General features: G+C 41.5%; 1 protein-coding gene across 1 annotated transcript; it reads right to left on the bottom strand.

Moving 5' to 3' along the window:
- Positions 1-1,705: 1,705 nt before the first annotated feature.
- Positions 1,706-9,830, bottom strand: LOC146380663 (uncharacterized). Its single transcript, XM_084940223.1, has 4 exons — positions 9,728-9,830; positions 8,854-8,959; positions 3,840-4,436; positions 1,706-3,514 (listed from the first exon to the last, which is right to left on the bottom strand). The coding sequence occupies exons 2-4, from the start codon at positions 8,869-8,871 to the stop codon at positions 2,822-2,824; spliced, it is 1,308 nt and encodes a 435-aa protein (XP_084796349.1). The 5' UTR covers positions 8,872-8,959; positions 9,728-9,830; the 3' UTR covers positions 1,706-2,821.
- Positions 9,831-22,482: the final 12,652 nt, after the last annotated feature.

The raw sequence follows: 22,482 nt of genomic DNA, 5'->3' as shown, positions 1-22,482 counted from the left end.
TAGGAGGTCTGTAACATTCCAGGGTGTTCTGGCGTTCACCCCCACATCCTAGGAGCATGGGAGATAAGCTGAGGTTGTCCATTTTCTGACTTTCTTTATATTCTGATAGTTTGTAACAATATGAAGTGCAAGAAGAATTGTGAAGTAATTTTAAAATATTGTTCCTAATTTGGGAACAACAACACCTGCTTCCATGTCTTGCATTAATATTTTAATAACTTCTCTGCTTATTGACAATTGTTCCTTGGATAATTATTATAATAATGGATTGCATTTATATAGTGCTTTTTCGGGACCCCTCAAAGCGCTTTACAATACCACTATTCATTCACTCTCACATTCATACACTGGTGAAGGCAAGCTACAGTTGTAACCACAGCTGCCCTGGGGCAGACTGACAGAGGCGAGGCTGCCATATCGCACCATCGGCCCCTCTGGCCATCACCAGTAGGGGGTAGGTGAAGTGTCTTGCCCAAGGACACAACGACCGAGACTGTCCGAGCCAGGGCTCGAAACGGCAACCTTCCGATTACAAGACAAACACCCAACTCTTGAGCTACGATCGCCCTAACTCTATTTGTACGATACGACGAAGGGAAAAACAGGGTACCTTTTGAAAATATTTCAACATTTATTGTATTATTTATTTTTGCAAAATAGATGCATTATACTCCGTGCTTTTTCAAAGAAAATGACACTTGGGGTTCAAATGAAAGCACTGGGGTGTAACATTATTGGAGACTATGAAGATATTAACAAATTGTACAGATATGAGTGTATGTGTGTTTCAATATCTATATATAAATTTAGATGCACAGAAATGCCTGAAAGCAGTGGAATAAAGGAATAAAAATGATAAGAGATTTTTTAGTTTTGTGATTATTGTTTAGTTGTAGCTTCATTTAAGATAGGAGAGCTTGTGAGTTGGAACCACTACAGGAAAGGAAAGTGGAACCAGATGTGTAGAGGAATGCGGTGACATACATACTACATCCTGAGTTAACGGTCACCCCCCTCTCTCACTCTCCTTTTAAGGAAATGTTTAAGTTTCTATACATACCAAGCTATCTCCTATTTCAACAGATAAGCTAAAGGTTTCTCCTATTATGGAAACGTTTTTGTATACTGAACATACCACTCCTACTTCCTTGAGAGCTCACTTGGAGTATAAATAAAGAATGCGCTGAGAGCCCTGCGCGGTTTTTCTGTCACATCTGTTGTGCGCACTTTGACAGCAGAGCAGATCGGACTGACCGCCCATGCGCATGTAAAAATTAGATATCTGAGTGTGACTTCATTTGCCTTTCTAATAACTTTTCTCTTCACAAAAAAGATTTCAGATGATAAATTCAGGGGGTCCGTCTAGACATCCATCCATTTTAATATAAATTAAAATAGAGTCATGCAAGACTCAAATGCAACATCAAGAATAAAACACAGTGAGACATGGTCAAAGAAAGACACTCTATAAGAAGTCCCACGATATGAGCAAATGTATGTAAGGAGATACTGTAGCAGAAAGGCAGCTTCACATCTTCGCCATGGTGGCGATGACTGGAACGAAAAAAACAGACAAACAAGAGCTTTAAGCTTTTCTGCAAATACTTTTCATGTGTTTGTGTTTGCACGTATCTTTTATCTTCTTTACTGTCAGACAATTAAACACCAGCGAGGCTGCAGCTGAAAGAACATCAAACGAGAAATGTCTTTTAAACATTACTTTAATGAAATGCTCAATCATGATGAATCAGATTCTCCTGCGTCTTCAGAAAGTAAAAATAAACTAAAAGTAAACTTACTGAAAGTAAAAAAAAAGGTGAAAACTAGCGTATGTGGATAAATCTGGTATATTTACACGATGAATTCAATACACATTCATATCTGACTCTGCTGCTTTGTCAACAGCAGCTGTGTTGCTTCCAGTCAGTATCACGTGCTGAGCTCTTGTGCCCTCCTCCTCCTTTGCATCCTTTTAACATTTTCATGTACAAAAACGTTGATGCACAAAATTTGCCATAAAAATCCTCATACAACAATATTGTTTTTTGCTTTTTTCATAAATGACTCATCATCATCATCATAATCATCTTTGTTTAGATGCAAGAAGAATCATATAGAAATGAAAAAGGTATAAATCTTCTGACCAAACCTGCTGGGACTGTGTGAGGTCCTGAGGCTAAGAGTAAGGATTTATCCACAGGAGAGCTGCGTTCTTACAAACCATCCCACTGTGTAAACCTGACATCTGTGGAACAGCTGAGCTGTATGATGTGTACAAGGACACAAAACATTATTTACCATCAGATCCCGAGCCCTCCATGTGTTAATCAAGAAACTGCTGCTGTGCTACATCCATAAATAATGAATAATTTAGGAGCTAAAGCTAAAAGGACAGTTTATTTGTACCATCTTCATGTGAACACATTCAAGAACATCGCAGATGAAAGAAACATTAAAAACTTCCACACTACATGAAGCAAGAAAAATAGTTTTTCTTTCAGGTGGTTTCAGAAAAACAGAAACATCAAACACCTCCAAGACTCTCTTTGAAAGAACTAAAAACCTTTATTCTCATGGTCCAATCATGAGTGAACTCCCCGATGAAGCCTTGTGTGCTAAAACATGTCAGAGTTTTAAAGGTTAAACATGAGTTTCCAAAACGTTTTGCTGGAGAACAATGAACTATTTGACTGAGTTTCAATTATTTACAGACGAGCAAAACCAGGACAGAGAAAAAAGGACAAAACTGACTCAGTAAAACGACAGAAAATAAGATCCCATTTAAATCTGTATTATGTAGAAGTTCAGCGAAGCAACCAGTTCAGTTCAACACAAGTTTAAATGATTCTATCTGAACTCTGTGGAGCCTGATCTCAAGCTTTTTGAGTCTGACACTGAAACCAGAGGATCTTTCTGTCACTTCAGATTCACTGTGATCCAGTGATGGGAGTGATTTCAGCCCTGAGTGATCACGCTGATGTTTGCACAGAGCAGACAATGAGGTGAATGTTTGGGCACATTGGTAACAGTGAAACAGTTTATTAGTAACGTGGGATCGTTTGTGTTCGAAGTATGAACTGAGATTCCTGAAGCTCTTGTCACACTGGTCACAGCTGTAGTTTCCTTCCATGTGTGCACGTTCATGATAGATACGACCATTTGATTGTGAGAAACTTTTGTCACAGTGTCTGCACTTGTATGGTTTCTCTCCTGTGTGGACTCGTTTGTGTCTATTAAGCTGACCTGCAGAGGTGAAGGATGACCCACACTGATCACAGAGGTGCTTTTTAACCCCACTGTGAATCAGTTCATGTTGTTTTAAGTTATGTGATGTGGTGAAGCTTCTCCCACATTCTTTGCAGTATTTCAGTTTGTCTCCAGTGTGTCTACGTTGATGTGTTTTTAGGGTGTCTCGTCGACTGAAAGTTTTTCCACATAGGTCACAATGAAAGTCTTTCCCACCACCACAGTGATGACAGGGTTGAGAACTGGATCCATCTGTGTCGCTCTGCTTCTAAACAAAGACACAAAGACAGTGTAAGTCAGTCCTTCAACATTTTTATCCTGAACGTCGCCTGAAATAAAGAGCATCTCTGCAGACGTCCAATTACATTTTACTGTTTCAGTTAACACACTCAGTTTACTGGGCTGCAATAACTACAATACTACCACCATAATACTACAGTAATACTAAAATCATAACTGACATGAAAATCTGAATAATCACTCAGAGCTGCTTTTCCATGCAGTAGAATTGCTAACATGCTAACACAGTTTAATGAGCAGAGTTGTTCCAAACAGTCAGGCTAAAATGACAAGATAACAATATAAATACATACCTCACAGTAACTGCACTTGTAGAGTCTCTTTCTGGTGTGGATCTGTTGGTGTCCTCTCAGGTAATGTGGAGATTTAAAGGTCTTCTCACACAGGTCACATTTATAAGGTCGTCCCTCAGTGTGGGTAAACATGTGTTGTTTTAACAGTGTGTGAGTTATAAACTCTTTGCCACACTTTTCACAGCAGTACACATCATGTCTGGTGTGAATGCGTAGGTGTCTATTTCGGTGCCCTCTCTGGCTGAAAGTTTTTCCACACTCGTCACAGCTGTATGCCTTAATTCCAGAGTGGGTAACTAGATGACTCTGTAAGTAGCTACTGCGAGTAAAAGCTCTGCCACACTGATCACAGCTGTACGCTTTAACTCCACTGTGGATGAGTTGGTGTGCTTTTAGGGAACCCTTCCAGGAAAAAGACTTTCCACACAAGTCACAGCTGAACGGTCTCTCTCCAGTGTGGATGACCTGATGCTGTTTTAGATTACCCTTCTCAGTAAACTCCTTCCCACACTCGTCACAGGTGTATGTTTTCTCTCTCTTTCTTCTGTGAGGTTTGTCGGCCTCCTGAGAGCGCTGACTTCTCGCTCCATGTTGTTCCTGCAGTGACAGAGATACAAACAGAGGCAGTGAGTGAAATGCAGTCGTGGAACAAACTGAACCTTCAAACTCCCTCCATTAACACTAGTTTTAAACCTGAAGGTGGAGTGTGGCACCAAACACCTTAAATGGTAAAATGGTAAATGGCCTGCATTTGTATAGCGCTTTACTCAGTCCCTGAGGACCCCAAAGCGCTTTACACTACATTCAGTCATTCACCCATTCACACACACATTCACACACTGGCAATGGCAAGCTACATTGTAGCCACAGCTGCCCTGGGGCGCACTGACAGAGGCGAGGCTGCCGGACACTGGCGCCACCGGGCCCTCTGACCACCACCAGTAGGCAAACACGGGGTTAGTATCTTGCCCAAGGATATTTGGCATGCAGCCAGGAGGCAGCCTGGGATCGAACCACCGACCTTCTGATTAGTGGCTGACCTGCTCTGCCACCTGAGCTACAGCCACCCCACTTAAAGGTCTCTTATCCCCACCTGCTGGTAGTTCTAACACATTACATCCAACCTGGTGTTAAAAATAAAATCATGCCCATCCCTCCTGATTGTGCGCACACACACACACACACACACTTGTTGTTTCTAATACATATTTCTATAATTTTTATAGATTTATACATAATTATTCAGTGATAATAAATCATGTGTTTGTTTATTTGTTTATTCAAAAGGAACCCCATTAGCTTCCACAACAGATGTTGCTCGTCTTCCGTCAAATACAATCACATAAAATATTATACAATAAAGTGGATTCAAGATATCCACATAATTTGGCTCTTACATCCACAGTGAGGTTTCACAATTAAAATATAAGCAATCAATAATAACAACAATAATAATAATAATAACATTATCAATAACACTGAGGCACATTACACAATTATCAAAAACAAATCATCTCTTACAATATTACAACAACTAAAAGTTCTGTAAATCAGCTTTTAAATGTTCATTGAAGTTTTGAATAGTTGGTAATTCTCTAATTTTATAAGGCAATTTATTCCACTTGAAAGTTGCTCTAAATATAACAGTTTTACAAAAAGTTACTTTTAACTCGAGGATTTACTAAATTGCAGTTTGTTGAAAATCGTGTAATATCATTATGTATTTCATCTGGATACTGCAGCTGAGCTGAAATTAATGTGGTGTGTTTAACAGAATTGCATTCTTTATAACTACAAGTAAGCCATAGAATATTTTAGCCTGTACAAGAAGCCAAGAAAGTTGATAATGTATTTTATCGATATTAGTATTAGAGATGGCACGATGCCACTTTTTAATGTCCAATACCGATTCCAATATCATATGGATACCTGCCGATACCGATATGAATCCGATATAGCGTTTTTTGTAATCAATAAAACTGCTTTTTAAATAAATATCTTGCTGCATTTTGTATAAGTTCATACTCAAGTTTTAAAAACAAGACACTAAAGCTATTCCGTTATACCAAATGAGCCCTTTCCTCTACTCCCTCTTCACCCACGACTGCAGACCTGCCGATGGTTCTAACACCATCATTAAGTTTGCAGATGACACCACGGTGATTGGCCTCCTCAGTGACAACGATGAGGCCGTCTACAGGGAGGAGGTGGATCGTCTGGCTGAGTGGTGTGACACAAACAACCTGCTGCTTAACACCGAGAAGACCAAGGAGCTCATTGTGGACTACAGGAGGAATACTGACCCACATCCACCCATCTACATTAAGGGGACGGCTGTGGAGCGTGTGAGCAGCTTCAAGTTCCTTGGAGTCCACATCTCCGAGGATCTCATCTGGACGACCAACTGCTCCAAGCTGGTCAAGAAGGCTCACCAGCGCCTCTTCTTCTTGAGGACTCTGAGGAAGAACCACCTGTCCTCAGACATCCTGGTGAACTTCTATCACTGCACCATCGAGAGCATCCTGACCAACTGTATAACAGTCTGGTACGGGAACTGCTCTGCCTCGGACCGGAAGGCGTTGCAGAGTGTTGTGAAAACTGCCCAGTGCATCGCCGGAGCACCACTTCCTGCCATAAAGGACATCTATAGGAAGCGGTGTCTGAAAAGGGCTGGGAAAATCATCAAAGACCCCAGTCAACCATCACATGGACTCTTCACCCTCCTGCCCTCTGGGAGGCGCTACAGGAGCCTCCGGACTAAGACCACCAGGCACCGGAACAGCTTCTTCCCCACAGCTGTCAGACTCCTGAACTCTGCCTCCTGACATCTGACCCACGTTAAACTCATGGAGTGAAAATACACACACCCACAACCACCTACACACACACACACAATGGACAACTGTACCCTCAAACACACAATAATAACATGGACTGAACCACCACTCACAACCACTAGCACTTTATATAGCCTCTGTAGGAATTATCCACATATCTCACTTATCTTAACTGCACCACTGTATAATTCTGTATAAATAATCATTCTGTATAATACGATAATTTTTAATTCTACAACTGTTTATAACTTGCATATTTCCCATTTCTGTATAGCTGTATATCTCATATTTCTGTATAGTTTTTCATTTCATATTTCTGTATAGTTTTTCATATTTATATCCTGTTCATAGCTTGTACTCACTACAGCCTGTACATACTTATAGTTATAGCATATTCATAACATATTTCATACCGTGTACATTATAACATACCATAATAGACCCATTTCTGTAATATACTTACATATCTATATTATTGCTAATATATATTGTAATATATCTATATCATGGCTAAAGCACTTCTGGATGGATGCAAACTGCATTTCGTTGCCCTGTACCTGTGACATGTGCAATGATAATAAAGTTGAATTCTATTCTGTTCTATTCTATTCTATTCAAATATTTTATAGTTCAGCAACACACATCAATCTAATAAACTTAAACCTGCACCATCCTTCCTATTCTAGTATTTTAAAGAGTACTTATCAGAAATATTAAACAACCTAACTAATAGAGTTGCCAACTCCCAGCAAAAATCTCCCAGAACCACCCCCGCCCTCCGCCTTATGATGCTTAATCAACGTAATCAACTTTAATTTAATGCACGTGTACATCAAATGCACAGAAATAATCAATTATGTTTCTACAATAATTAAATAGATTCACCATCTTTCTTCAACAGAATTGCAGACTGCACAGATGGTACCTTCCCAAAGGAAAAAGGACTATAGCTTACCAGGGTGTAAATTAGACTTAGTAGTTACCATATACAGTAATGGATTTCTATACATTTAATCAGATGACCACTTTGGTTGTAAGATTCAGATTATTATTTATTAAAAGTTAGTCCTTTAAATGAAATAACAAAGAAAAGTATTCTTTGTGCCTCCCTTTTCTTGTTAATGCCCTACCTGCCCCCTGGCAAAGCTTTGCTAGACCCGCCCCTGCACAGTTACCAGCTGTCAGCTACTTAGAAAACATGAGAGAAGAAGAGGCAGCTGCAGCTTAAGGACACGGACTAACTCCAGAGTCTTTTTCCCCCATTCTAGCTGAAGTACGGGACAAATCGCTTCCTTTTCACCTCAGTATGGAAGAGATTAAGATTAAAAATGCTGCGGTTTGGAAGCATGTAGTGAGGCTCCAAATGCTCCACCAGTTCGCCGACAGGTCTCGCAGGCAACAGCCGCTCTATCAAGTGACACATACTTCTCTGATAAGCAAAGTTGGGTTACGCGAAGTAGCGCGTTTTGTGAGGCGAGGATCGGTCCATTTTTAATTAGTATAGTATGAACATCTAATCTGGACGCCTTATTCTGGCCTAACTGAATTCTGTTAATATCTGTCTTTATAGACTTCAGACTTCAGTTAGTCTGAAGTCTGAAGTAAACGAAGTGCGTTTTTGAGATACCGACGAGGCCTCCCTTGCAAGTAAATCGATCGATCGCTGTTGCCTTGTTTTTCTTTCATGGGAATAAGTCCTGGAGACAGCGGGGTCTGAGTTCAGACCCAACAGGTTCAGTGAAGAAAAATGTCTGATTGTAACCTGAGGGTTTTTTTACATTAAGAAAAAGGCACCAAACATCAAACCAATTTAATCCTAAACAGTAACACATGAAAGTAGAGCAGGGCGATATGACCAAAAATATTAATAGTGCAAATGCAAATTCCTCGGAGCAAATGTCGGCCAATTTCCACTGGAAATGCCTTTTGGTTAAACTGTCAGCAAGGAATTTGCATTTGCACTGTTAAATTTTTATATAACTTCAATACACATAAAAAAACATCTGCTTGTTTAAGTGAAAATACATTGATGGGATTTTTTTGCACTAATAAAGTTGTGGAGTTGTAAAGTATTTTGTCTAGTGTCAATTATATCATCAGTTATATCATTATCGCAAATTTTCAAATGTATATCATGATAAATATTTTCGGTCATATCGCCCTGCTCTGTCTGTCACCTTCTGTGTTGAGCTCATTGTTTTCTCTGTAGTGGCTGAGCTGAGTCCAAGTAGCTGAAAATGTTCCTCTGCTGCTCCGTCAGACTCTTCTCCTCCTGCTGATCAGCTGGGACACAAAGCAGATCTTTGTTAGGCTCCACACTGCACTGAAGAGTCAAAGTGTCTCATATGTTCACCTGACAAGTAAAAGAACACATTTTTGCTTCCCGAGGTGGGCAACTTATTGGAAACAAACACAAAAGGTTTGAGCACCGATACAAAATTTAGCAGTATAGCAGGAGAGACTGAGGCCTGTTATTAGAATCAAATGCCCAGTGGGCCGACACACCAATACACACACACACACACACACACACACACACACACACACACATACATATATATGTATATATATATATATGTATATTTATATATATGTATATTTATATATATGTATATATATATATGTATATATATACACTGCGCTTTGATGTCGCTCGTAAGGGTGAAACGCGTTGTGAAACGTTTGAGAACCACTGCCACAGAACAATGGAGATTTCCGTTATATGGTAACACCCTCAAATCACGTGACGCCCAGAATTGTACAATACTGATGCTTGAGAGCGCGCGTGTGATGCAAGTATGTGTAGAGTGTTGAGCACGTGATCAGTGGTGAGAAAAACTTGACCATTCTATACTCGTGGCTCACTTGCACTTCTAATCTATTCGTTTGCACACTTACACACATCCAGCTGTGGTTTCCTGTTTTGCTGCACTCTGGAGAGCCTCGCCTTTAACGGTCTTCTCTCACAGAGAGCAACAGAAAACTTCATTCAGAAAACTTCGAAAAACTCGAGATTGACTGAACTCAGTTCAAAGTTACCTTGGCACTTACCTTTAGATGTGAGAGGTAGTGATGGTCCGCTTGAAGCTGACGCTCCGGTGCGTGTGTCAGAAAAATCAACACGCTGCTTCAGAAGCACTGTGTCGAGGCTTGATTCGTTTGGCCAGAGTCACATGATTACTGACGTCTGAAGCTTCATTTAGAACGTACTTTTTTTTTTTTTTTTTTTTAAGTTTGACGAGCATCTTGACTTTTGGTCTTTGGATATTAACAGTCCTGGGTATGTGACTTCTTGTTTAACAGAAATGTTACAGATAGCATTTGCAGTGCAGTCTTTAATTGCTAGAAATTCACATTTTTTAGATTTAGACATAAACCAGATGCCTCAGAGAAATCACTAATAACACTAAGGGCTGGACGGATTTGATTTGCATTCTTCAAGAAGAGTGGTGTCATCAGCTAGCTGGCTGATGATGAGCTCCTTATCAGCTATGGTGATTCCTTGTAAAACAGGTCAAATCTTGGGGTGGAGTCTTAATCATTTTAATTGAGGTATTGCCATTCGTGTACAAGGTTTTGAAGCTTAACAGAAAAATTATCCAAAGCCAAATTTTTTCAAAGAGTGGAAAATAAATTGATGTTCAATTGTATCAAAGGCCCAAGGGCGTAGATTTGGCATGGACGGAAGGGACGTGTCCCCACCAATATCGAGCAATTATTGAATTGTCCCCACCAATAATTTGATCTCTTCGAGTAAAGAAAAACAAACCCGATAGTAAGAAAAAAACGATCTGTCAGCGTCTCGTTCAGCGAGTGGAGCAGAAAGAGTTAAATTACGTTCTCTACCGGAGTCCTACGTCATGTGACAAATATGGCCAATGTGATTGGCTGAGCCTTTCAGGGAGCTCTGTTTAGTTTCAGCAGCGGCAAACCTGCGCTGCGAGGCGGAGAGGAGGATGGCAGCAAAAGGAAGAACCTGGATATAAGAAATTGTTTTTCAAAGAAACCTGTAAGTCACTTAAAGTCAAGTTCACTCATATAATGTGTCCGTCACAATAACGTTACAGGCTATGCTAGGACATACATGCCAACACTCACGATTTTTCCGGGGAATCCCGAATTTCAGTGCCCCTCCCGAAAATCTCCCGGGGCGACCATTCTCCCCCCGATTTCTCCCGATTTTCCACCCGAACAACAAAACTGAAAACCATATCCCAGACTGGCACAGCCAATTCCAGTTTCCAACAATGGCTACGATTAGTGCAGCTACTTAATTTTAATATTACTCTTATTATTCTTTCTGGGTCGCAAAATAAACTTTTAACACATTTTCAGGCGAGAATGTAGCTGTGTAAACGTCAAATAACTTAAACATGTTATTGTTTGACCTTTTTCAGTGCTTTAGTTGTGTTTTATTTGTTGGTGAGTAAATGGTTTTGGCTGAGATTAAAGTTATTAGATTAAATTAAATTAAATAAAACTTTTTTAATCCCTCGGGAGGATTCCTCCGGGGTTCTCACACAGCTGAATAAACTGCTGTGTGAAAACAGCAGTTTATTCGACCATCTACGCCAGCGTCCGGTTATATTTTAGACAGCAAGGAGCAGACGGCAGGTGACGTAATTCTGAAGGCTAGACCGTCCAATTTCACAGTCGCTCATTTCCGGTCTATCCGGCTTTCGGAGGACCCGGCCCACTTAGACCACAAAGGCCGGGTCCTCAGGTGGACGCAGCCTCTGAATTTGGACACCCCCGGCCTGTTTCCGGCCGGACAATAATAACGGTGACATTTAACTTATTTTATCCGATAAATAAACACTGTAAGATTCAAGTTTTTTGTATATATATGTACATGTATATCCCCCACAGCCCCTTTGAATGTCTCCCTAATTCTGAGGTCTCAAGGTTGGCAAGTAGGCGCTAGGCTTGGTCCACATCAGTCTAAAATTGTATGTAACCATGAATAATGTGATGCCATGTCCACCAGGAGAGACTGGACAGTATAGACGTAAAACAAATATGCCAGCAGTTCATTTCAGCTAACGAGAGGAGCAGGCATGTGTTTGTTGTGTGGGGCATGTAGTCCATGTCTGTTGCTGTAACAGTAGTTCATGTTTAGAATAAAACATCCCAGCCCCCTATCTGATAGAGGGCAGTAGTGCCTAAAATGTTGCATAATGTTGCTGAGAGATCTGTTACTTTGTGGTAATCTTAGATGAGTAGTTTTATGGACAAAACCCACCAGATCATTCAGTGTTCCCTTAGTGCTAATGTGTCAGAGATGTTGGTGTACTATAACTGAAGTAATGTTGTTAAGTCCTTAAAGTCATATTCTTTTATTGTCATGACTGTATTTGAAGCTATTTTTACTTTTGTATGATACCTGATTTATATGATATATGGCTGAAGTAAACTAAAGCCTGAAATACTTAGTCAGTCGTTTGTTTAATAGTAATTTAACATTATATAATTCACAGCAAGCAAAAACAAAAAGGAAAAAATAAGAAACGGGGCAGGGTTCGATGGTTGAATCATCCGTTCCCACCAATGCCACAACCAAATCTACACCCTTGCAAAGACCTTTTAAAAATCCAGGAAGAGAACGAAGCTATTGTCAGATACCAAATCAGAGTAATCAAGTAGATCCAAAACCAGTCTAATGTTATGAGAAATGTGTCTATTTCTCATTAAGCCTGATTGTGTCTCATCGATAATTGTACCCAAGAACTCTTTAATTCTGTTAGCAAGTGTGGAGAGCAGGGAAATTATTTTGCTGCTATTGTTAATAATCATCATCATTACCATTGCATTAATAATATAATCTACAGCATTGATATTGCATTCAGATGTTTAAACATATTGGCACCCAATTAGCCTTTATTACAGGTGCAGTTATAACCACTTTAAACTGTTGAGTTGAATCTATAATCTTAAATGCTTTTGAATGCTTGTTATAATCTTAAGTGTGTATGTGCTGATTCTGTTGATTCTGAGTACACTCTGGGCCTAAAAGTCTTGACAGGAAACTGCAGGTTTGCAGAGCGTGCTTTTGCAAAAGTGAAACTAAAAGCAGAGTGTAAGTGCAGGTTATTCTGAGGAGCTGTTTGGATGATGCTATTTGAATAACCAGGTTGTTCATTATTATCTTTTATACTTTTATATTCTTTTATTAAGCTTCTAGTAGTGGTTCTTGATTAAAACATCTATTCAATATATTACACATATAGTTTTAGTAAACTGCTAACACATTTGAGAGTGGCCTCTGTTTGACTGTGAGCGTTAGTGGGTGAGGCGAGAGGTGACACAGAATGTCAAGTGAGGTCAGTTAATCATGTTTTGCTTGTGTAGCAGGTTGAAAAAGCTACATGTTTATTTTTGTAAGAAAACCAATTACCCCTTTATTTTTTGTTTATTATTGTGACTTATTTTGACATTGTTATGTGTTGCCAGACCATGGTTATATTTCATTATGCCAGTAGATGGTGCTCTTGCACTGCTGTTCAAGGTTCAAGGTTCTTTATTTGTCACATGCATAGTTATACAAGTATAACACACAGTGAAATGTAGCCTGACACGCTCCTCGACATGTGCAAAAATGGGGGGGGGGTAGAGGAAGAACATTATATATATATATATATAAATAGTATATACATTGGGTGAATGTGCAGTAGTAGCAGCAAGCAGGTGAATTCTGTACATTAATATGAATAGACATCTGACTATTTTACAGAATAGACAATATAAACATATTTAAAATTAAAGGAATTTGAAATGTACATTGTGCCTTGGTTTAGAGTGTCTGGAAGAGAGTCCTGTCTCAGTCAATTATAGATGATGTGAGAGGGCGGGTGTGTGTGTGTTTAGGGCCCGGATGGCTTGGGGATAGAAGCTCCTCTTGAGTCTCTCTGTCCTTGCCCGGATGATGCGGAACCTTCTACCAGATTGCAGAAGTTGGAACAGTTTGTTGCCAGGATGGGACGGGTCCTTCAGTATCTGCGCTGCTCTAGTCCGGCATCTCCTGGTGTAGGTGTCCTGAAGCGGGGGGAGAGCGATCCTGCAGCAGCGTTCTGCTGTACGGATCACTCTCTGGAGAGCTTTTTGGTCCTTCACACAGCTGTTCCCAAACCACGATGTCATGTTCTGTGTGAGGATGCTCTCCACAGCGCCTGTATAGAAAATCCTGAGGATCTTTGGAGAGACCCTGAACTTCCTCAGTTGTCGTAGGTGATACAGGCGCTGCCTAGCCTTTTTGGTCTGGACCTGAATGTGGGCAGCCCATGTCAGGTCTGAGGAGATGTGGACACCAAGATATTTGAAGGACTGCACCCTCTCCACTGGAGCTCCATTGATGATAATGGGCTTGTAGTCTCTGTGCTGACCCCTTCTGAAGTCCACCACCAGCTCCTTGGTCTTGCCGACGTTCAGCTGGAGGTGGTTGTCCTGGCACCATGATGCCAGATTCTTCACTTCATCCATGTAGGCCACCTCATCGTTGTTGGAGATGGCACCCAACACCACTGTGTCGTCAGCAAACTTCACAATGGTGTTGGAGCCATGGGTGGCCACACAGTCTGAAGTGTAGAGGGAGTAGAGCAGTGGCGAGAGGACACATCCCTGAGGTGCTCCTGTGTTGATGGTGATGCTGTTAGAGACGCATCTACCCACCCTCACCACCTGAGTTCTGCCAGTGAGGAAGTCCAACACCCATGCACATAGACGTCTGTTAAGTCCCAGATCCCTGAGCTTTGTGAACAGTCTGCAGGGCACTATTGTGTTAAACGCTGAACTGTAATCAACAAACAGCATTCGCACATAGTTACCCTGTTTCTTGTCCACGTGGCTGAGGGTGGTGTGCAGGACGTGGGCGATGGCATCCTCTGTGGATCTGTTGGATCGGTAGGCGAACTGCAGCGGATCTGTGGTGTCTGGGATGGAGGAGGAGATGATGTTCTTCAGCAGCCTCTCAAACACCTTCATTACTACCGAGGTCAGTGCAACTGGCCGGTAATCGTTCAGGGATGAGGGTTTGCTGTTCTTGGGCACAGGGATAATGGTGGATCTTTTGAAGCACACAGACTTCGCCAGGGACTCGTTGAAGATGTAAGTGAACACACCTGCTAGCTGGTCAGCACAGCAGCACAGCAGACGGCCGGTGATGCCGTCTGGCCCCGCCGCTTTCCTTGTGTTCACTCTCCTCAATGCCGCTCGGACGTCATGCTCCGCGATGCTGGTCACCGGTCTCTCGCTGATGACGTCACTGTCCTCGGTATTCAGGCGGTAGATAGCATTAGCCGCCTGGCTAACCTCGAAACGGGCGTAGAACTGATTCAGCTCGTTGGTGAATGCAGAGTCGGCGTTGATCGGCGCAGTGTCCCTGGCTTTGTAGTCCGTAATGGTGCGTAGTCCGTGCCACATACTCCGTGTGTCGCCCTGGTGGAAGCGGGACTCCACACGCTCCCGGTACCGGCGTTTGGCATCTCTCACCGCGCGCCGCACGCCGTATGAGGCCGCTTTGTAGGCGCTCATATCGCCAGTGGCGAGATCCGCGTTGTAGGAGGCGGTCCTGGCGTTTACTGCAGTGCGAATCGATCTGTCCATCCACGGTTTCTGGTTTGGGAATGTGGTGACCCTCGCAGTGGGGATAATCTCCTCCGCTAGCATATTGACGAAGCATACTGCTACTTCCGTAAACTCGTTGATGTCGACTGCGCATGCTCTGAACATATCCCAGTCGACGTCGTTGAGTGCGTCCTGTAGCGTAGCTTCTGATTGGGCAGTCCACCGTTTTACCTCCCTCGTGGTTACGTCTTCCCTCCGTATGTTTTGTTTATACTGGGGAATGAGGAAGATGGCGTTGTGGTCAGACTTTCCAAAAGCCGGGTGTGAGACAGCTTTGTAGCCCTGCTTGTATGGCGTGTAGCAGTGATCCAAAATTCGATCCCCTCTCGTTGGACACGAGACATGCTGGTAAAAGTTTGGCATGACTTGTCTGAGGTTCGCTTTATTAAAGTCTCCTGCTACAATGAGGGCTGCGCCCGGGTCCTTGTTTTGAAGCGAGCTCAGTACATCATGTAATTCGGACAAAGCCATACCTGTGTCCGCTTGGGGTGGGATGTAGACCACCGTGGCGATGACCGAGGTGAATTCACGGGGCAGATAGAAAGGGCGGCACTTAATGCTCAGGAACTCCAGATGTGGCGAGCACTCTAGCTATCCGGTTGTTCAGTGATGACGTGACGAATCCTACTTCCGGGCCTAAAGTAGTCTGCGTTTAATATGGCTTTTGTGTTGTTAACATGTTTAATGTTATGTATTTTCTTCTATTTGATCTCAAAAAGCTCCTAAAACAGTCAGTGATCACTGTTGACCTCCCTCGGCTTTTATTACCGCTAATCATTTATTTAAGCTCAGTTTTTAAAACCTTAGGATGTAGCTACAGCCCATCCCATGCAGCAGTATATGAATGACTAACCTCGTATTGTGGATGGATTATCTCAGTTGTTCTCCTGGCTGAAGTTTGGTCCTTTTACAGCATCCTGCCATGCGATTACATTTGTTCCTGACCACCGAGAACACTCACGTTAACTTTTATCGAGTGGAAAAAAAAGTTAGATTGTTTATATTATGCTAACATAGCTGTGTCGCTAGCAGTCACGTAGCACATCATTATATACCAGCTTGCCAAACTTCAGTAACCCTACAAACGTTACTGCTGTTTAGTTTTCTGTCTTCATTTATGTTGGAAGTGATAACAGAGCTGTACGTTTTAATTTGTTTCCAAAATCCCGCAGTCAGGACATGCTATATTGTATTTAGATAGAAGCTAGCAAGCTAACTCCCTGCTAACTTCTAACTCCGTTAAATGTCATAAATTCCGTTTTCAGGTGTAACTCAATTGTTACACCTGGTAGAGCAGAACGCTGATCATTTTATTAAAGATGAAAGACTTTAGACAGTTTTTCAACTCTCAGTAATGCCATAGTGATCGTTTGATATATGGACCTGCAGCGGAGTTTAGGTCCAGACATGGCTAGTGATGTCAGACTGAACAATCGGATAGGCTCTGCGCATGCGCAGCTCAGAAATAAATGAGCTCCGGCCTGAGCAAGACGCTAACTTCGGTGTCCTCTCTATTAATCCACAGGTACTGACAAACAAACTTTTATGTTACCAAACTGGTTCTAAATGTCATGTAAGTTGAGTAACAACTGTTCGGCTATATTTTGAGATGATAGTGATGATGTTGTTTTGTGGTATTTTGTTGTAATGAGTATTAGTGTATCATCGGCATAATGCTATAATGCTACGTAGCACTATAAGTATATGCTATGACAGTGGCAACCTGCGACTTCCGAAAATGTGTTGTAGTGTTTGTTTTAGTGTTAGCCAAGCAGTACTGAGTACATGTATTAAGGGGAAAGCTTTTTGTTGGTGAAACAACATTTGCAGTCGTCTGCCGCCATGTTGTGTAGCATTCAGGGGACGCCATGTTCAAAAGTAATAGCGTATATGGCGCGAATGTGGGGAAAGGTTGTGTGAATGTGAGATGGGTTATTTTGGTATGTTGTTATGCTTTAGCCGCGAGTGTTTTGTTTAAGTTGTGAGTATGTAAAGTCATTTTGAATTAGTTTGTATTTATTTTGCTTTTGAGAGAATGCTTTTTGTAACTTTATTTTTGTTTATGAACTCTGTTATTTTATGGTCTAGTGTGATTTGTATTGTGTATATGCAGAAATAAATGAGCTCCGACCTGAGCAAGACGCTAACTTCGGTGTCCTCTCTATTAATCCACAGTTTGCTCATATTTGGCTACGCAGTGCTCTCTACCCTGTGTGCCGCTTGCTGCCGGTCCAGATTCCCCTAGGTCTGGTGCCGGTAACACTTGCAACTGCAAAATTGACAGTTGTCATAAGACGTGCTGCTGATGTTCCAGAAGATAAGCGTGGGCAGGACGGTGACAGGAAGCACCTGGCACGGAGACAATGTTCTTTTCAAACTGTGTTAAAAGTCATTGTGGTTTTGATTTGACGTATGCATATATTGTATCTGATGACGCATGAGGGGGCGTTAACCCTGATGAATCAAAAGCAATCTGAAGTGTCTTTTTGGGTGGAGATCTACAGCTGGTGTTTCGGAGTGTACATCTCCCCACGCTGCGTGTGTTCATTAAAATCAATTGTTTGACCAAGCTCTTCTGGACCATGGTTGTTTGTACTCTCCTCCTTAATATTTGAACCCTGAACCCTTTAAGACCTACCATAAAACCAAGTCCGCCAGAGCTTATATTATATTTTTACATGCTGTGGAGCCATTTTTTGGAGCATTTCAAGTTGCTATACATCAATACAACCATTTTGACAGAGTTAACTGGAAATTTTTATTTGCAACTTTACACAAATTTGGTTTTGCAAACTCTTTCATAAACTGGATAAGAATATTATACAATTCCCCAACAGCTCGTATCAGAACAAATGACCAGACATCCTCCAGCTTCTGTCTCCTGAGGGGCACCAGACAGGGATGCCCACTCTCCCCTTCACTTTTTGCAATTTTTATCGAACCTCTAGCAGCAGCATTTAGACAGGCTACAACAATTAAGGGCATAAAATGTAAGAACGTAGAACATAAAATCAGTCTCTATGCGGATGATGTATTGCTTTTTCTGCAAAACTCACAAACCAACCTCTCTGAGGTAATTACTCTAATAAACTGGTTTTCAAGAGTTTCAGATTACTCAATTAACTGGCCAAAATCTACAGTTCTTCCCATTAACTGCTCCTTCCATAATTCTTCTTCTGCCCCACTACAATCTGGAAATATTAAATATTTAGGTATTAATGTCTCTCCTAAGCTTTCAGACTTAATTAAATTAAACCACATCCCACTTCTAAAGAAAGTAGAAGGCGATCTGACTAGATGGAAATCTTTACCCATATCACTCATGGGAAGGGTCGCCACTATAAAAATGATGATCTTGCCAAAAATAAATTACTTATTTTTAATGATCCCTAACAAACCATCACAAGATTGGTTCAGATCTCTGGATTCATATACAGTGGGGCAAAAAAGTATTTAGTCAGCCACCGATTGTGCAAGTTCCCCCACTTAAAATGATGACAGAGGTCAGTAATTTGCACCAGAGGTACACTCCAACTGTGAGAGACAGAATGTGAAAAAAAAATCCATGAATCCACATGGTAGGATTTGTAAAGAATTTATTCGTAAATCAGGGTGGAAAATAAGTATTTGGTCACCTCAAACAAGGAAAATCTCTGGCTCTCACAGACCTGTAACGTCTTCTGTAAGAAGCTTTTCTGTTCCCCACTCGTTACCTGTATGAATGGCACCTGTTTGAACTCATCATCTGTATAAAAGACACCTGTCCACAGCCTCAAACAGTCAGACTCCAAACTCTGCCATGGCCAAGACCAAAGAGCTTTCGAAGGACACCAGGAAAAGTATTGTAGACCTGCACCAGACTGGGAAGAGTGAATCTACAATAGGCAAGCAGCTTGGTGTGAAAAAATCAACTGTGGGAGCAATCATCAGAAAATGGAAGACATACAAGACCACTGATAATCTCCCTCGATCTGGGGCTCCACGCAAGATCTCATCCCGTGGGGTCAAAATGATCATGAGAACGGTGAGCAAAGATCCCAGAACCACACGGGGGGACCTGGTGAATGACCTGCAGAGAGCTGGGACCACAGTAACAAAGGCCACCATCAGTAACACACTACAACAGCAGGGAATCAAATCCCGCAGTGCCAGACGTGTTCCGCTGCTGAAGCCAGTGCATGTCCAGGCCCGTCTGAAGTTTGCCAGAGAGCACATGGATGATACAGCAGAGGATTGGGAGAATGTCATGTGGTCAGATGAAACCAAAGTAGAACTTTTTGGTATAAACTCAACTCGTCGTGTTTGGAGGAAGAAGAATACTGAGTTGCATCCCAAGAACACCATACCTACTGTGAAGCATGGGGGTGGAAACATCATGCTATGGGGCTGTTTTTCTGCCAAGGGGACAGGACGACTGATCCGTGTTAAGGACAGAATGAATGGGGCCATGTATCGTGAGATTTTGAGCCAAAACCTCCTTCCATCAGTGAGAACTTTGAAGATGAAACGAGGCTGGGTCTTCCAACATGACAATGATCCAAAACACACCGCCCGGGCAACAAAGGAGTGGCTCCGTAAGAAGCATTTGAAAGTCCTGGAGTGGCCTAGCCAGTCTCCAGACCTCAACCCCATAGAAAATCTGTGGCGGGAGTTGAAAGTCCGTGTTGCTCGGCGACAGCCCCACAACATCACTGCTCTCGAGAAGATCTGCATGGAGGAATGGGCCAAAATAACAGCTACTGTGTGTGCAAACCTGGTAAAGACCTATAGTAAACGTTTGACCTCTGTTATTGCCAACAAAGGTTATGTTACAAAGTATTGAGTTGTATTTTTGTTATTGACCAAATACTTATTTTCCACCCTGATTTACGAATAAATTCTTTACAAATCCTACCATGTGGATTCATGGATTTTTTTTTTTCACATTCTGTCTCTCACAGTTGAAGTGTACCTCTGGTGCAAATTACTGACCTCTGTCATCATTTTAGGTGGGGGAACTTGCACAATCGGTGGCTGACTAAATACTTTTTTGCCCCACTGTACTTCTAAATTCCTTTGGAAAGATAAACCCCCGCGTATCAGCTTAAAAACGCTACAAAGAACCAAGGATAGAGGAGGATTAGATCTGCCTAATTTTCACCAGTACTTCTTAGCCAACAGGCTTCAGTTCATCTCAGAATGGTTAAAACATACCTTCTTAGATGAGCCCTGGCTAGATGTTGAACAGGCACTATGCAAGGATCTAGAGATTTCAGACCTACCATTTATTAGCTCAAACATCAAAAGACATGAATGCTTTAACCCTTTAAGACCTACCATAGAACCAAGTCCGCCAGAGCTTATAGTATATTTTTACATGCTGTGGAGCCATTTTTTGGAGCATTTCAAGTTGCTATACATCAATACAACCATTATAGCCCAAATTTTAATAATATGTCTGCATTAAGTGCATAGTAATTACATAAATTGCAAAAAAGTGCAATAAACTACAAAAAAATTGAAAATCATTTTTGTTTTTTTTAACATATATTTCTAGTTAGAGAAATTTAAGAGGCTTATCCCTCAAAACTGTAAATACAAAAAAGTTGCACAAACTAGTTTCCCACCAAAGGAAATTTATTTTAAGTGTCTTCATAGTTTTATTTTTGAGATACACCAATTTTCATATACTGCAGGAAAAACGAAAAAATATATTATAGTGCAAATTTGCAAAATAACAGCATATGCATCAAAATAAAATATTTCCAGCAGTGCAATATGAGTCCTCAGCATCCCAGAAACGACACAGAAAGTCATAAAGTCAAACATAACTTTTAAAAACACAAGTATAGGCTCATAAGGCCACGATGGTAAAAAACTACATTTCCGCAAAATGACATCACTTCCGGTTTCGGGCAGGTCATGCCGGACATGCGATAGTTCACGATGATGGACATAGGAAGTGTTACAAACAGCTGATCGAATCGGCAAAGCGTGTTTCTGGAATATTATGTTTTTGTTGCTGCAAGTGCTTTTTATGCAGTTTTTGCAAAGCTATATGTGGAAGGAAACTGTGACCTAGGACAAGCTGATGGCATAAGATGTAAGTACAACTCCTTCGGTTTCATATGCAAAAAAATTATTGCGCTAGCTTACGTGGTTGCAGTGCTACCGGGATTTAAAAATAGTTACGCAAAATGGAGCGTGTCCGCTCCGACCGGCTTTAACGGGTTAACACAAGTACTAAAGCCATAATCTCATAGTCATTATTGAGCAGACAGATGGGTCTCCAATTATCAATAAGAAGTTAAGTCTTTGTTTGGCTTTGGAATAAGTGTTATGAGACCCTGAGTAAGAGTAGGAGGGAGGTTGTTATTCTCTATACTTTCTATGAAAACCTGCAGTAAGAACGGAGCACTTCCTCTCCATGGCCTTATCAACATCCAATCTCCAGACTTCAGACTCTGCTCCTGAGGAGAAACAGAATTATCTGGCAGATCATTTGTTCTCATGACTTCTTTACTTTTAAACATTTTGAGCATCCAATCTGCTAATGTGCTCTCTCTTCTGCTTTTCTATCATCACTACAGAAGACTAAAACTCTAAATGCTCTACCATATATAATCTCAAAGAGTCAGACCGTTCTCTGTTGGAGTAATCCTCATGTACATCTTAACTAGTTCTATACAGTCTAACCATGTCCTGCCTGTCTCTTCCATTGACTTCCTAAGTCTTAGCTTCTTCTGGTGTATGCATCATTTTTGTTGAAGACACCTGGAGGCATGAGGGGCTGTGACTTAAGCAGCAACAGATGGCTCGGCGTTACAGCTTCAACGTCATTTATGTCTTCTGAGACGCTTGTGAGAGGTCTGCCATTAATGATGCTTTCAATCTCACACATTATCGTATGAAGACAATCTTCATTTGGCACTTGTTCCTTCAAGAGAGCGCTGAGAATTCGACGCACTGTTCGAATTTGTCTCTCCCAAACTCCACCTTGATGTGAAGCAGCCGGGCTGTTAAAAATCCACTTTATACCTTTTGGTTGTAGGACTCTTTCTATTTTGTCGTTATCCAGTCTTTGAATGGCTTCCCTCAACTCCCTTTCCGCTGCCACAAAGTTTGTGCCATTATCTGACCTCACGATGGTAACTTGACCTCTTCTGCAGATGAAACGTCGAATCGCATTGATACAGGAGTCTGTGTCA

This window comes from Perissodus microlepis, chromosome 9 (genome assembly GCF_051167445.1).
Source record: "Perissodus microlepis isolate ML-2025 ecotype Zambia chromosome 9, ASM5116744v1, whole genome shotgun sequence".
NCBI lineage: Eukaryota > Metazoa > Chordata > Actinopteri > Cichliformes > Cichlidae > Perissodus > Perissodus microlepis.
The sequence above is the reverse complement of the archived record's forward strand: the minus strand, read 5'-3'. Positions and strand labels throughout refer to the sequence as shown.